The 18,111-nt window shown below is 41.3% G+C and overlaps 1 protein-coding gene across 1 annotated transcript in view; it reads right to left on the reverse strand.

Annotated features, from left to right (window-relative positions):
• ELOVL2 (ELOVL fatty acid elongase 2) overlaps window positions 1-18,111 on the reverse strand; it is a 560,054-nt gene that overhangs the window by 235,473 nt on the left and 306,470 nt on the right. The window contains exon 3 of the mRNA XM_086965200.1: window positions 7,964-8,151. Coding sequence (XP_086821326.1) covers window positions 7,964-8,151 — 188 coding nt within the window. The remainder of the gene's footprint in view (window positions 1-7,963; window positions 8,152-18,111) is intronic.

Here is an 18,111-nt window from a genome sequence, read left to right on the forward strand (position 1 = left end):
GGACGGACACAGGGTGTGATTCTCAGGGAAGAGCAGCGCCGATGGGGGGAGGTTTATGGCCCATGCATAAGACAGAGAGTGGGGGTGACCAGTGCGTGGGGGAGATGCTTGCGAGGGTGGGGAGCCATGCTGAGGATCGGCGGCGTGCAAAGAGTGGGTCTGGTCAAGGCATCTAAAATGGCTGCCGTGCACGACAAAAGTATGGCATTGGAAAAAAAGCAAGATGGCGCAGACAATGTTTATCAATACGAATTAATTTATAACAATTATTTTTAACAATATATTTACTCGCAGTGTCAAAATGGCGGTCAACACTTCCTGATTTCCTTCGAATCGAACGTTAACAGACGTCACGATCGGCGGCGTGCAGAGAGTGGGTCTGGTCAAGGCATCTAAAATGGCTGCCGTGCACGACAAAAGTGTGCCATTGGAAAAAAAGCAAGATGGCGCAGACAATGTTTTTCAATACGGATTAATTTATAACAATTATTTTTAACAATATATTTACTCGCAGTGTCAAAATGGCGGTCAACAATTCCTGATTTCCTTCGAATCGAACGTTAACAGACGTGACGCAGCAAAAAAAAAAAAAACGCTCAGGCGCAGCTGCTGGAAGACATGTATCAACATATATGAGCATCCTCAGCCACCCTCAGAAAACATAGGGGGTCAGGATACGTCTCCCGTACCCCCTTATACCCATTTCTCACATTGTTTTTCCTCCATCTTGTAATTTATTTAAACCGAAACACAAAATGGCGAATTCCCGTTTCGCTACCGGTTCGCGAACCGGAAAGCGCTTCTACCGCGAAAAATCAATTTTTTTTTATTTGCCCCACGGGACCCTTTAATAACTCCAACATCAATCCTAGGGGGTCAAGAGGGGTCTACCTTGCCCCCTTTCATTAAATTCCCCATTCGTTTTTCTCCTCCTCTTGTCTCTCGATCCTACCAAGAGACAAGATGGCGGCCGTTCCGGACTGTTTAGAATGTTGACAGACACCGGAGAGCCAATCAGGTTCGCTTCGCAAAGTTCCGTAACGCGAAAAGTACGCGAACCGGATCGCTACCCGGGACGCTGTCACAGATATATCTGTTTTTTAAAACGTTAATTTCTCAAAATCCACTGGAGCACATATATTGAGACCCAGCAAAGGCACATCGGGCTAACAGTCCCTACAATTTTGCCAAGTTTTGTGCAAATCCATTTAGCCGTTCGAGCTAAAAGTGAGGCCAAACGCCCTATGGAAAACTCAATGTTAAAAACGTGTTTTGGGACCCCCCTTTTTTCTCGGCCCCCCCTTGACGAAACCCCCCCAAATTATTAGGGGCTGCTCAGAAACAAAATGTGCCATTTTCCTGACAATTTCAGCCGATTCCGTCCACAAACGCCAAAGTTATTAGACATAGAATTTTCAAAAGTCCCATAGAGAAAAAATCCTAACTATATATACCTACTGGCGACCAACACACGCAAAAACACACTAAAAACTCCCAATTAAAATATTAATTACATTCCATCCTAAAGTTCTGTAATTTTACTCACAACAATCACATTTTGTAGAAAATCTTAGTACACAGGCCCACAATGAGACATGGAACATACAGAGCCATCTAATTGGTTCAACATTTAATGTATTTTATAAACTAAACTTTGATTCCACTGATAATAGAGCTGAATACTCAAATACCAAATAAGGTTGGCATCATAAAAAGAATGTTCATATATTCTGGATACTCACAAACATTTTCCCAGGGGCCACAAAGTTTAGTCTTTCTTTGACTGAGGCCCGCATTGATGTCGGCAGGGTGGTGGTTGAGGGGTGGGGGGGGAGGGGGGCATAATGTGAAACCAGAATCTTGGGAATAACCTCGGCGTTTCCAATTAACCAAATTGTGTGCTCCAAGTCAATTGTTTTATTTCACTTTCCTGCCTTTTTCTTCATTATCACATATGAGGATCTCGAAATTCATATATAACTTGAGTATGTGTGCTGTACAAAACCAGCTCCTGTGTTTGATTTAGTAACCTATAAAGCTGTTCATGTTGATAGAAACCCATGCACCCAAAGAGAGCACATAAACCCTGACTTGACTCTTAGTTCACTATTGGCATTCTTGCCAGGGTGTGGTGAAGAATAAATGTTTTTAAATTCATGTTTGATAACTATCACTTTAATATTAAATGCTTCTTAATGTACTGATATCTGCTGTGCTAAGGTGAAATGGTTCCGCGTGTGAATGAGATACACTTTTTGATTTTAACAAGACTTTATCATACTTTTACACTTTCGTTGCAAGATGTCTTTAAAAATGAAGGTATTTGTAAAGCTAAGCGGTTCAGGACACCCTGGTTACTTCCTTTCTTTAACTTAAATTAACCTTTAAATAAATCCTTGCCTGTTTCCTGAACATATTTTTAATGTTAGTGCAAACTCGATTAAATAGCAGCTTAGTGCTCCTGGTGATGAGGGGGCCGAATGTAAAGGTCATGAGGGCCGCATGCGGCCCAGGGGCCGTACTTTGAGTATCACTGGATAGATATAGCCAGCCCATAAAGCAGAGGCCTAATCTCACACACACACACATGAAAAACATACATACACACACAGACACAAACACACACACGCACACACACACTGATCTAGTTATATTGACATTTTTTTGTATAGCTCCTTAAAGGCAGGATCCCCAAATTTAATTGAGGTGTTATATGTGAGGGAGAACATGTGGGACGCCCTCTATTAGATAATCTTCTGGCCCAAATGATAATTTAAATAGGATGGGCCCTGAGTGACAATTGAAAGATACAAATTTGCCACATCAATTACTCTGTATGGCTCCAAATTTACAGCTTCCTGTTGGTCAAGCATCTTTCACTGGTTACACTCGGAAGGCATCAGCAGTCGCATCTTTCCAGGTATACTTATAAAAAAAGATTTGTGAGTTTATGGCTATGGCCTTGCATTGGTATTCCCACCAGTTTAATTGCAGGCATGTACAATTACACATGCTGAAATGCCAACACCTTTGTGCAAAATAATCAAATTCTTTCTCTTTTTCTCTCCACATGAAAGATAGTTTCCCCAACATTTCTATGACTTCCTTTGACCATCTTATCTAATTTCTTGTGTGCTTTGCACCCTGAAGACTACTTCTAATATGTGTGTTTCACATCTGTCATTGTGTCTCGCGAAAATCCCAAAACATATGGTATGCTTCACCCAGTTCTCTTTAGCTAAAATGTTTTAACTTTAGGCACCAACCTGCAAGCCTGTTAGAGAGTCATGGAAGATTAAAACATCTTCACCTTTTCAGTAGTTGCAGGTGGGGGGAGGGGTGGGATTGCACGTCTTCTCTGCTCCTGCTCTCCTGTCTCCTGTTCTCCTGCCTCCGACAGGAACAGGAAGCAGGCAGCCAGGCTCCCCTTCCCTGAGCGAATCACAATACTGCAATGCAGCGTTGTGATTGGTCAGGACGACACCGAGCCAGGGGCTAGTGGGGTGGGCATGTTCTTCACGCAGACTGCAATGCAGCCTGCATGGAGAAGGGCAGAGTGTGCATGACTGGTTTGGGGGGCCCAAGAGGACCCACCAAACTATCTTTGCACAATTAGGAATGGGCAAACCACTTCTCCCCTGCTCTGCTCAAAGAGTAGAGCAGCCCTGCCCACCCACCCGCCTACTATGTGCAGAGCAAACAGAAAATGATAAGAAATAAAAGGTATTACCATTTTCTGTTTTGGCTTTCTCACACTGCGAGAAAGCAGTGGGCGCCGCTCCTCTGCCCTAGTGTAGGACCCACCCCTGCACCATTCTCATTCCAGAAAATGTAGCAAAAAATGTCTACAGTCAATGGTTTGTCCTAGAAAGCATAGAGGGCATGTACATTAAAAACAGACTCTCTGGATGCTCGTTTGAACTCCTCACAGGCATGAAGAAAGATGATGTATTTGTTTTAATTATTGGCCACCTAAAAAGGGACCCTTTGGCACCACAGTTCAGTTTCACCTTATTTGAATCACCGTAGGCCCATTGTGGAGAACCATGATGGAAGATAGAGGGGAGTCGACGTGTGAGAAAGAATCTCTCATTGGTATCTGAATGGATTGTGTGCAGGAGGATCACTCCTCTCCACAAAAAGAAGACACAGCTGCAGCCAGCCACCAGAAGACCAATTAATAGATAGAATTTAGTGGGGGTGAATCTCTAAGGCCTGTATGCTTTATTGTGTTTGTGGGTTTCACACTGCACCAATGATTAGTCTAATTCAGAGCAGCTGCATCACTTGATGAAATAACTGTTTCTCAAATAATTATTATAATTAACTGGCTACAGAGTCACACACTCAGGCTAACGAATGCCGTGCTTATCATGCTTTTCTTATTTATTTCACGCTTCTTTTGCTAGATCCTCTCTGGGATTATAAGATCCCCGGGCAACCAAACTTAGTGTAAGTTTCTCTGTAAAGCGAACCAGGTGTACACAGCTGAGAAGCATCTCTGAGGAACCTGAAGATCCTTCAGTACCAAGAGACAGGATGCTACCAGGGCAAGACTGGACGTAGCGGACACCGGGCGACTCCCCAGTGGGCTGCCAGGGTGGGGGCTGATTTTGGACCCCTGGGGTGCCATTTTTGTTACCAGTGGCTGGTTTTGCAGCATATCAGCCGTCTGTAACAAAAGAAACTGCAGTGTTTTCTATGCGCACCCCCTCCTCCCCCATCGCCAGTCTGACTCATTTGCCAGGGCGGGTTTGGGTTCCCACTCCGGCCCTGGATACCACAGCCAAGGATAAGGGCTCCGATCATGGGCAGTCCGTACATACATCACAAGGATTTTAGTTTCATGTTACAAAGCGGGACCAGGGCCCCGACAATTGGGACCTTCAGTGGCACTTCAAGCACTCAGAATCCGTCAGTCTAATGTAGATTCAACATCCTATTTTTTGAAGCATTTTTCTCTTCCTGTTTCATTGTTTTCCATTCAAAGAAGTTCGTTTTACCTGCAAAGCAATCTCTTTAGCACTCATGTAGATGAGGACTACATTCCATCCCAGCTGTCGCCCTATCCCCTTCAATATCCTTGAAGACAGCTGCACCAAACCCCTGTTCAATACCCATACTTCTATTATGTGTCCGTGTCACATACACCAAGATTACAGGTACTTCATGCGAATAATAGCTACCACTGGAGGCTATGGGTGTACTGCAGTAGCTGTTCAGTTAAAGAACCACCCTGCACACTGTCAATTAATACATCCTAGGCAAATCTGCCAGGTGGATTGCAAAATGTCAGATGCAGAGATGCAACCTGGAGGTCAAAGTTAATATGATCCTACAGCCTTATCAATGCTCATGTCTCCAGACTAGACAAGGCCAGAGCTCCCACCGTATGATGGTATTTCCAGAAAGCGTCCAGCTAGCTCCTTGGTGAGTGCAGGGGAATTCACTGGATAATGATCAGATCCCCTCTCAGGAGGAATTCGTTTTTTTTACTCAGTTTCTCTTGGGCAGCACTCGTGCTTCTGCACGTTATGTTCATTGAAATCAGGAAATGTCTTGCCAGCCGCCCATTACACACATCTGCTTGCTACACCCTCCTTGATATTGTAAATTAATTGGTGGTCTCAAGTCGACTATTCATAGGAAATTTGATGGCTGCAAGGGTCTGTCTTTCAACTATGAAAAAGAATAGTGAAAAAGGAGAATACATTGCTGTAATGTTTTATAAACATGTTTTTGGTTCTCTCTACCACGTCTAACCTCTAAACATCACCCTGTGATGTTTTGTGCAGTTTTAAAAAAACAAGGTCCATAAACCCTTTTGTTAAAAACAAAAAGGTTAAAAACGTTTAATTTACTCTTTGGCTTTTAAAGTCTGGATCACAGCATTTACATCTAGGGGACTTCAGTATTCCTGTTTGTGCAGTTTAGCCCATGTGTAGACATTTTTGGTATACTATTCACTTGTGAAGAATCCTGAACTGCAACAGCTGTTTGTTGGATTTAGTCACACAGCAGAGAGTATCTTTGATGTTATTACTACAAATTTCGCTTTGCTTTGCGGCGAAAACCTGTTCGGGGTACGATGTTCGCTGTATTTAAGTTGTTATACAATTTTTAATTTCTAATTCTATCATTTGAGTGAAGGCAATGCCAGAAAAAGTCTGGTCATCAATTTTTTTTTCAGGTTTTAAGGTTGCACAAAGAAGTCCTGAAGCTCCACTCTAGTCTACTACTAACTAGACCGTTCCATTACAAATATCCTCCAATAAAAGTATTGCATCCAGAATATCGACTACTACAATTTTGTGAAGCTAGGTATCCATACGCACGCGCTTACTTACTATTCCTAACTCCATATCTATTTACCTTAACAATCTATATCTAGGTGTCATTTGTGCCCTATATTTCACCTTTACTTCGACACATAGAATGTGCATTCATGCTGGAGAAAATATGTCCGTGTTCTGTGCACTAAAGCTTACTGAACAATTATGTAGATTGTGTAATAGAATGCAAACACTTTCTTTATGAAAAACTATACTACGCTGCTTCTTTTGTAGAGTGATTTGACCACTAATGGAAAACACAAAATCTTTCAGATTCTTTAATATGGGTGTGCTGTGAGAGGGTGATGCAAAGCATCTATATGGCTGAAGCAGTTATTTGTACTTAATGGTGCCAGGGGGTGTGTCTAATGGGTACAGTTGGAATATCATGATATGTAATAATGAAACTGTAGAAGTGCAGTACCAAGCACAACCTATGTCCAACTGTAGTTGCAATCTAACATTCATAGAACTGCAGAAAAAGAAAAGACCATATTAAACAACCAGCTTTGACTTTTCCAAAGAGAAGCCAAAACAAACCACTGATTGTCATTTGCATGCAACAAAATCAAAATGAAGTGTGGGCTTTTTACATACATCTTATTAATCACATTAAAGTAGCCAAATGTTAGTGTTATGCTGTCATCCCACTTAACTGAAGAACAAGCCCATCGCAGCCACACATTCGAATCAGTGAAAGCATGTAAAATCGAAGACAACCTACACATACAGCAAGTGGACCACTCGGCCAAAAAAACATGAACAGAGAGGTGTAATGGTGCTTTACAAAAATCTAGAAGTGCCAAGAAGACAGTGGCTTGCACTAAACGAACAACTGGAATCTGATTGCAGAGGTCATTACCTTTAAATACGCAGCAGATGTTATTAGAAACCCTGGTGTGACACCTGCCCATCTACAATTCTATGTGCTGTCGTGCATTCCCTCCTGTTTCTGAGCACCGTACTTTGAACACAAAACTACCTCATGAATATTGGTGAGCGCATGTCATGGTGCACCTTAGATTTAGACACACATATAAATACATTGGTAGCTATTTCCAGTCCACTGATCTGAACAAGTCGCTGAACACTGCAAACAAGAGTCACACTTCCCTAGTTTAATGGTACTCAGTTCACTGACATCAGAAGGATGGAAGGCTGAGGTGGCCTTGCTGGGAGTTGACCTGTGACCTGTAGGTACCAGAAAATGCCAGCAGTGATCAATTAAGTCACTGAGCTATCATGGTGGCCTTATCACATGGACCTCTTTCACATAATGATGGAAAGATCCACAAGGATGCCAGCCAGGGCAGAAATTTGTGGATGCCTTTGTGCCTAAACAATCTTCCCGTTCACATGGAGTATGGAAAGTGATTGACAATTTCTATTTTACAACTGTGGCAGTTCAAAACGGCACATTTGCTACACAACATCACTAAAAGTGACATTGTGGTGGCTATAGGGGCTTGTGAATATGCCCTTAAGAGCCTCCTAAAAATTATGATTTGCCTCTTAGTTTACCACTGTAGTGCAGGTTCCCCTGTGTAGAATTCTTGATTACTTCTTGATGGTTATTTACAAGAGATCCATGAAGAGTTAGAAAAATAGGGTGAATGAGCCAGGACACTTACCTCTATCAACATATACAGGGAAAGCAGTGTAACTCCAAGATTATATACAATGAGGTGACCCCGGAGAGACATTGGTGGTCTGTTCTTCATATATTTTGTGCCAAGCCATATGGAAATCAGATACAGTAAAGTTAGGAAAAATGTCGGTAGATAGGAGTCCAGCATAAGCCATCCTCTGACCCTTTGATCTGAAAGTGAAAAACAGATTGAAATTCTGTGAAATTTATAAAATTGTCAATTTAACAGCAAAGCACAGTGAAGGAATAGCTACCAAAGTCTAAGTGCTTCTTTAAGAATTTATCTTAATGGTGGTGCTCTAAAAGCATTATTTCATAACACAAACTGCATTATCGACAGATACTTATCTATGTTTCATCCAAACACGTGGAAGTTTGAGATCGAAGAGGTTACAATATCACAGAACTCAGATTGTATGAATGTTTCTAGCAGATGATTAATTTATATCTAAAGGACTTAAGTGGAACACATAAATAAAAGGGCTCTTTGCTGGAATGCCAGAAACCGGTCCTAGGAAGCTTGTTTCCAGCCCAGGGAAGGCATGGCTTGGCAGTTCGGGCTGGACTGTTCCCATGAGGCACAGGGTCAGACTGATTTGCATATGGCAATGTCTGAACTGGGGAGGCAGAGTGGGCTAAAGAACGGTGATGGATTAAACCCAGATCTGTTGACTGGGTGTGAGTGTTTGATTGGTTCAGATGCTCCGTCCATCACCACCCCCTTTTGTACCGCTTTGAGAATTGATGCACAAAACTAAATATTAGCAATATAATCAAGTGCCAAATTATTTCTAATTTTAAAATGTGCAATTATATTGGAAGAGGATTAATGGGAAACATATTTTTCAATATTATTTGTAGTTTAGATAGTTAGATAGATAGTTAGCCATTATTTTCCGTTTCCCATTCCTTACTTGACAAAGCAGCCCTTATTTACCTCTGTCATTCTACATTTTCTTTAGATCTAGCTTGATAGTCTGGTTCTCTGATTACACTATTATTACAATTTCTGTAAAGTATACATAGAGTAGATTTTAGCTCTGCACAGAGAAATATTTCTTTATGACTTAGTGTTAATGGCTGTTTGATGTATCATTCCTCCTATGTGCACTCCTAAAAGCATTTAGAAGTAGTAAAGTTAGGAATCCTAACTTCTTTACTACTACTAAATGCCTTTTGTGAATACTGAAAGCTGTAAAGTTAGGATTTTGTCTCAGTTTAGTAGTAGTAAAGTTAGGAGTCCTGACTTTACTACTACTAAATGCCTTTTGTGAATACCAAAAGTAGTACGTTTAGGATCTTATCTCAGATTAGTTCTGTGAATTGGCCCCACTGCGTTTAGACTATCAAAATGTAAAAATAAACTGAAAACATAACCCATAATTATTGTGCATCACTCAATTCCACAGATTTAAAGTGTGAAAAAAACCCTTACTCAAAATATGGGTTGTCTCCATCTTTTGTGATAATTTTCAGAGCCAACTAGCCATATTTTAGTTTTAAGTTTAAGTTTAGATTTCTTTTATTGGTTTCATTCGGTCATATTTTAGTTTTGACAAAAATTACATGAAGACTATTAGTTTTCATGAAGCTCAAGACATTCAGATGTCACTGACAAAGAGATCTCCATTAACTACCATGGTGAATTATGAAATACAACTCTACACACCACGCTTAATGTCCGTACTTTAGACTATTTGCAAGCGTTTCTCCCATCACCGTTTGTGTGTCACCAATGTTATACTATTAAATGCCATATTGTTGTGTGTGCTTCACTTACAAGAGTGGTGTGATGTGTCTCGTGCTGCAATCTGTTTTGGTACTGCGCTGGTTATAAAAGCAGACAAATGTCTATTGATTGCTAAAATAAGTTATTTCACATAAGTTTGGATTTGCACTCTTGCCAAACATTTACATCTGGTCTCCTGCTAGGATTGCTAATGCTCTATTGAAATCACCTCAGCCATAGTAGATGCATCTGGATATATTTCTTCGAAACTTGGGGATATTGCGTGATAAGACAATATACTGCCTCATCCCCTCGAAAAGAGCTGTACATAACTGTTTATGCTTAAGTTGTAGAATGTTCAGATATATGTCAATGGTACCATGTGAGTTTTCAATCGATATGCATAAACATCCCCTTCCTGTTTGAAAATGTTTCGCTAAGAGTTCTCTGTATAAAGCGCTCTGAAGTGCAATACAAACGAGTCTTTGTTACATAAAGCTTTAAATGAACATGAGGGCCTGACTTTGAGTTGGATAGAAACAGATCATCCACAGATAATTCTACTATTTAGGGAGGATTTAAATTCTACTGTAGATGTTACCCTTATTATCGGTTGATGTTGGCATCTTAGTTCTGCGATGAGATCCTTCACAATGAGTCTTTGTCGGGCATAAGAACAATTTTTTTGCCACAGACAAGAAACAACATTTTTTACATAAGAAGCCTACCATCTATAATCTGTTCTAAACATTGGTCTTCTTGATTATTTCATATTTTGTTGCTATGTTTATATAATGAGCAGAATCTACAGCTCTCCAATGATTGTTAAAAGAAAATCTGATTTTACAATGTAGAGTTATATTTGGCAAATCAATACAAACCTACAAAAAGTCATTACCAATGCTGCAGCAAACAATTACACTAACAGCAATATTTCCGAAACGTTGAATCAATATAAGCCAGAGAAAGCGTGTGTATTCCCAAAATATACATTTTGTAAAACAATATCTTGGTTCTTCCAACTCAAATGAAATCATCTAGTTCCCGCACTGCGCGCACCTCTGTTATCGTCTGTTTTATTTACAGTCATCATCGCGCAAGAAATCACTGTCCACAACTGTTTTGAAAGCAAGAAAGGCCACTTTATTTAAGACAGGTGTGAAACAAAACATCTGTTCAACACATTTATTTATTTATTTATTTATTTATTTATTAAATCAAATTATTTCACCTTAACTGAGCATCCTTACCAAAGAGTAAACCCCCCACCAAGTTAACCCTAACCAAACCCGAAGCAACTAACTCTTGCAGAATACCCCCTCCTTTCCTTTAACTGCCCTTTGAGGATGGACCAACCCGCTCCAGGCTGCCCACCCCCCACTAAAAACCCGCCTACAAAAAGTAAAAATTCACCTGTCCTAAAGTGGCAAGCCTATAAAAAACTAGAGCAGTACTTAAAGCACTGAGAAATGAAAAAAGGCCTAAAAAGAGGGAAGGGTGGGTGGGGCAAAACAAATCCCTTCTAACCGCCTCCCACCATCACGCTCCTCTCCTGCCTGCTCTGGCCCTAAATATAACCTCTGTCCCTTACAGTGATTACACCACCTGTCCGTGGCCAGTCTACCTCGCGCGAACCTACCCAGGGAGAGACCGGCTCGCGCACGGCTCTCCCTGGGTCCCCCCCCCCCCCCCGGTACTGTTCTATGGCACAAACTTTCTGAGCACATTTGGTAAGTGAAATTAACTTCCCTCACACTCAAACCATGTGCCCCATCCACACTGGAGATCAGTTATGATAAGATGGGCTTTACGTTGAGCATATATACTGACATCACCAAAGCATTTTGAATCAAAGGGGAGATATTCCTTACAGTTTAAACTTTTACAGGAGCTTAATAGAACACTTTCCAAACTAGAGTGAAAATAGCCACCGTTTTTATGGTCTAACAGATTAACACGGAGTACAATTCTTTAATTGGGGCTTGCCGAGACCCTTATGGCCTGGCTGGTCTCTGGAGCCAGGGTAGCGGGGTGTGCCTGGTGTCAAGCCCCGAGGAGGCGCAACCGACTGGGTCTTGCCCGAGCTGTGATGGTGGTGACATCTTCCAACGGCCTACCTCAAGGCAGTGAAAACACCCTAATGGGATGCAGCGCAGTGGATGATGAGGTGTGAGACCGCCTTAAAGTCAATGACGCTGGGCGTTGGGGGGCGAAGGGGGGATCTCTCGGAAAACTTGCAAGTTGCTTAGCCTTTAGTAGCTCACTGCGATTTTCACTGATCAGAAGTAGCTCCCGCTATAGAAAAGGTTGGAGACCCCTGCCCTAATGAACCAGGAAAGATTTTTCCTAGCCTCAACAGGGAAAGAAGAAGGAGAATTAAGAGGAAGCATTTAGTTGAATTCATGACTCCTATCTGGAATGTGTAAACACTGTTGCTGAAAACGTAACTAAGAGATGATTGACGTGACAGGGAAACTTCAGATTCCATCTGTGGAAATGCCTGAGTAGTGACATTAATACGTTGTATTTTAACTCCCCCAGTCAAGAATGGGGACAGGGTTGCTTAGAGGAACATGCACCATGAATTTGTCAGTATTTGGTTCCACAGGTTATCTTCTCTTATGTCTTATTCTCACGAGGCCACCTTCTGAACAAAAGTTAACACACAACCTCCTAATGACTTTACCAATGAGACAGAAGGGCTGATGAAGGGAAGGGTGGCGAATCGTAACCCCTCCGAAAAGCATTGGTGATGAAATTTGCTTCATACTCTGATTTCTTACTAGGGTTTACCACCACATGACTTATCATTGCCACTAAGCAGCTCTCTGGTGGAAATTTTACTTCTAGACAGAATTACACTACGACTCCTTTCACTATCTGCTCTCAATCAGTCCCAATGTATGTACCATGGGGCTTATTTACAAGCCCCTTGCGCCGCCGGTGTGCCACTTTTAATATGGGAAAAAGTGACGTACCGGTGGAGCAAGGGGCTTGTAAATAAACTGTGTTGTTCTAAAAAATAAGTCGTATTTCTGCAAGCCTTGTTTTTTTTAAAGTCTGTCTGTAAACCATATTTTTAATATACATACGTATCGTATCTGCTTCAGTGTGATCCTTTTTTTGGGATATGGCCACCTGTATTATTACAAAACATTTCCATAAATAGATTGTGCTCGGTTCAGTCTATAATGCAAATTAAAAAAATACGTTTTGTTTAACCATCCCCTCGCGTTCTGCATTGCGTCTATCACAGGTTAAAGAGAAAACATGTTCTTCTGAATTTGCAAATGTGATGTATTCAAATGTGTTTTTATGTCCTCTCTGACCAGGGTTAGCATCGGCTGTTGGTGTAAATTAAGTAAATCAGCTTAAGAAAACGTACATTTCAGCGTAGCAAATTGACGTGCCCCTAAATGTTATGATATGAAATCTTTAATTTCCACAAATGCGGTTAGCAGAATAACTGAACCTTAAGTTGCCTGCTTAACACTTCCCATCTACAGGGCGATTTGATGTATTTTGTATGGAACTGATAATGTAGCCATTAGAAAAGGAAAACTGACATTGAGAAATGCTTAACAATTATACATTATAATTTGAAAACAAAGGGCCTCATTTACAAAAAGGTGCTGCAGCTGCACCGCAAGCCCTTTGACTGCACCACGCTGTAGCACTTTCAAAGCACAGGCGTCATATCTACAAGGATATAGCGGATCCCTTTGCTCTCCCCTGCGCTGGCACACAATTTGTTGCCATATGCCGATGCAGGCACCCTTGCACCATGTTGCAAGGATGCCTGCATGACAAGGATGATTGTTTATGTGCAGGAAGGTGTTGCTTACTATGAAGCTGCATTTTTTGATATATTGGCAGGATTATTGAGGGTTAATCAGACAAGAGATAATTTCTTTCTTATAAAGATGTTACAAGAGGCAGGTTCTCAAATTCCTATTTTTTTGAAAATTGCAAATCTTCCAAAGAGGTCAAGATACAAGACGCTAAGAGAATATGCCTCTAGACTGTCGCTCCTTTTTAAAAAACATGGTACTGATGGCTCCCATTATTTAAGTTTAATTGAATGTTCTCAAATAGGCCTCCCAGTAAGTTTGAATCACATAAAAAATTGGGAATTTTGCGGGCTTCGTGAGTTGAGACATTGAGTAGTCCAAAACAGGGTAATTAGTTGGCAGGAGGTGGTTGCTAGAACGAATAGTCCCAGGCGTCCGACTTTTTTTGAATATATGCGGATCATCTAATTCATCAGAAATGAGATAAGTGGCCAGCTTAATCCTCCAAATGTCATGTCAACAGCCCTCTACAGAGGTCAAAATAAAGGTATAGGATATTGGTACAAGATGCTTCATTGCTCTGGACAAACCGTACTAGCAGACAGACATCTGGAGAAAATAAGCCTCTCGACTCAATGTACTTTTTCCTCGAAGGATTGGGAGGCCCTGTGTCAGTTGGGAAACGAATCCAATTATAAGAGGATGTCCTTTTTATCTTGTTGGTTAGCGTATTATACACCGGAAGTTGAGAATAAGTGTTTCGGATGTATGGCTAGTGGTCAGGGAGGATGGCACCATATTTTCTTCGCTTGCCCACAGCTAGAATCTTTTTGGAAGGGGATATTTTCAGATATCGAACAGGCCATTGGGAAATCTTTTCTGCCAGTGGCAGAAGTGGCCCTGTTCAGTATATGCAAGGATAGGAGTGGGTTCAATAAAGCTGAACAAGTATTTATATTGATATCTTGCGCTGTTGCTCGTTCTTTAATACTTCAAAACTGGAAATCCAGGGAGATTCCATCATACTTAAAATGGCTTAATAAAATGAGGAGAACCTGTCTTTTTGAAAAGGCTTATGCTGGCAGAGTGGGAGCCATCGGGAGATTTGAAAGGAATTGGAAATATTTTGGGAATCTAGAACAAATGAAGGAAGGATGATTTGAGAAGTAAAAAGGACATTTGCACTTTATTAGCACTTTTTGCAGTTTTGCACTAGCTTGCACTAAGCACTTTCAAGATTGCACTTTATTGTATCTCTTGCACTTTGCAGCAGCACTTTATTGCAGTTTTGCACCTTTGCAGATGCACTTTACAAATTGTAAATTTTGTACATAATGTCCTGAAAGTTTTATTGATGATTTTGGCTGTTTTTTCTATCTCGATGAATCTTGCTCCCTTTTATCTTTTTATCTCTTGTCTGATATTTTAAGGTTTTTTAGAAATGTATTGAAATGTATTGATATTGAAATTTAAAGTGAAATATGTTTTGTACCTTCGGCTACCTATTGCTCTGTTCAATAAAAAAAAAAAAAAGGAGAATAAAAAACGTAGTGAATCCCTCCCTGAGTACAGATGACAGCAGGAAACTATCGCCATTGTGAACGAAAAGTTGAAGATGCCAGACATGTCTTTCATATTTAGAATAAAAATTGCTCAACACACTCAGGTTAGGGATCCTACCTCCTTACATTTAACCACTGGATACAAATTAACCCTGTGACTGTGGAATGAGAGGACCACAGCTGAAAGTGCCAACAACACTCACTAAGTGGAGCGGACAGTGGTGTTTCCCTGGGTAGCGAGGCTGCCATATTCGGACAAACCCTTGGGGAATATAATTAGGTATAAACCTCTCCACCATCCCTAGGTTCAATGTAGTACATTATTTGAAAGGCATATATCGACCCCCCCATTGGGACTACTTAGATCCTATAGACATACATTGAGTGAAGTTCCCCTGGATGACAATGTCATTAAATTGTTCTGTAAACTTATTTAAATCGTATATTACTTGATGGCTTTGGTTTATATAGAGCAGGTTCAGCGACTCCCCGAGGGTCAATGTAAATATAGAGCAAAAAGACACATTTATAGATCGTTATAGATGGATGGTATATCGGATGGAGATACTGATGGCTATTGTCAAATTTTGGAAATATATACTGTGTAGAAGTAAAGTAGTCATGTATAGTGTACCGTGTATGTCTTTTATTGAGACCTAACGATGTGCTATACATTTGAATATTGCTCTTGTAAGCATCCTTAAGTCTGTGCATGAAAATGCCAATAAAGATGTATTAAAAAAACAAACCCTGTCACTGTAAGCGGTGATATACCGCAACTGCTAATAACTAGCAGCAGTAGGTCCTCTGGGCTGTGGACCATTGGCTAGAATTTCTCGGTCCTTGCCCTGTCATCAAATACATGGTGCTAACAATCAGCTTTCTTTACATTATCACATTGACGCAAATATCACTTTTTGATTTGAACGTTTTTTGGAGAGCCATTCATTCCCCTGTTATGGGATTTTGGAGATGCATTGTAAATTTGGATTTGACATCTTTCAAGCTTGGCCACTGTATTCTTGTACCTTGAAATTACCAAATAACCTGACACATTTACTGCTTTGCTGGTCTGAGATGTCAATCACAGAGATCACATCTCATCTGTTTGCATCTGTATGCATTGGGTTTAAATCATTGACTGGCTTATGTAGACACTTTCTCGCTGAACTGTTTGAATAAAACATTCCTGGTCTCATGCTTTGCTGCTCTGTGGATCCGCTGTTCAGAATATCAAAGCGCCGGAAGGTAAACACAGAGGAAGGGGGTTTCCCCATCAAAGATACAAAAGATCTGGAACTCTATACCCCAAACTTTACAAAGGATAGGAAGTCACTTATCTTTCTGAAAAAAAACACTTAGGATATTACTATTTGCCACCCCTGCCTTGTCTCTGGACACCAGTTTAGCTAAAAATGAATGAATTCTGTTAAAGCCAAGAAGCTGGGTGTGATTGAACATGCTTAAAAACTAGAAAACATAAATTGGCATAACATCATAGTAGATATAACTACTTCAATAGGCACAATGGTGTCTTTGAAGAGACACTTTCTAAGAACCCATACTACACAAGAAATTGTAGAAAGTACAACCCCTACTTATTCGCTTCCTTATCACTTAAGCCTCGCTTATTTTTTCCTGTTCTTCTGGGAGGAGTTTCAATACATCTTGAAGAGGTTATGTGCACTCTACAGAGGTCAGTGTAGAAAATTACTTGTTAACAATTTGCATTTAACAAGTGTTGTCTATTTTCTAATCATATTAAGTCAGTATAAGCATGGCTGTGAATACTTAAGGGGAGATTTACCAAATCTCCATGCAAAGCAGCACAGCCTCCCATGAGGCTGCGTGGTGTTGTGCGATAGGGAAGGAGCAGGAGAGCACCATATTTTCAAAGATATGGCTCTCTTCTCCCTTTTCCCTTGCACCAGTGCTGATTTCAGCTGCAGTGTGCCACGCACCACCATAGTGCCCTATTGCTACGGTGTGTGTGTGTGTGAGTCTAGCAAACGTTTTGTACAGGAAGGGTACCCTTCCTGTACAAAATACTAAGCCTAGACACAAGAGACAGCTTTTTCCACTTTGTATGCATGCTGCAGAGTGGGAAAAAGAAGGAGAAATTAAAGAATTTCTCCTTCACTCGGGACACTCTTGAGTAGCAGTGCGCGATACAAATCTCTTTATACATAACATAACATTCTTCCTTGAGCCTAGACACACACTAAACCCAATCTAATATGTTTAGTAAATTGGGTTTAGCGTGAGAAACCTGGGGTGGTTGCATGGGAATACCCATGCACCACCCTTCACAAGCCCATATGGCACAAAGTAATGCGAAGCAGCGCTATGCACTGCTTCGCATTAATTTTACATAAGTATTTTTTTTTTTTTTTTTTAATATATTTTTATTGCAGAGTTACAAACCACAGGATACAATTAAACAGCCAGTGCACTTGTGGGCTCCCCCCGTCCAATGATAGTTCACAGTTGTACACAGCCATTCAGCCCGCATCCCGGAGGCCGGGCGGCATATCACATCGCTCAAAAGGAACACATCACAGTGCACGTCCCATTGGGACCCTGGCGGAAGGTCGTTTTGTGTATCTGCTTTTACCCCCCCACCCACAACAACAGTCCCATTAGCCATCTCCGTGGTAATCAACGATATCGCCCTTACAGGGCCTGCCCTAAACTATATGGGCCTGCGCACCTGGCCGTTCCACCCAATCAGTCTGCCCTCCACTCAGTGCCACCGTCCCAGTAGGTCCAAGGCCCTAACAAGCAACCCTCCAATGGCTTCCGGCCCTCCCCAAACCCCCTATAACCAACCCCCCCAACACCCCCCCTCCCCTGGCAACTGCTAAGGTGTGTGCTTCGCCCTATCGAATTGGATGGGTCCACTACAGTGCGTAGTACCATACTTCTGTGTTCGCCCCGCGGCGTCCAGCGGCTTAGTTCTCGCCTTCCTCATCCTCAACCAAAGAATCACGCAAAGCCTGTACCACTAACTCCCATGCTCGCGCCGCATCCAGTACCTTCTCATTCCCCA

The sequence above is a fragment of the Lissotriton vulgaris genome, chromosome 4_1, assembly GCF_964263255.1.
Source record: "Lissotriton vulgaris chromosome 4_1, aLisVul1.2, whole genome shotgun sequence".
NCBI lineage: Eukaryota > Metazoa > Chordata > Amphibia > Caudata > Salamandridae > Lissotriton > Lissotriton vulgaris.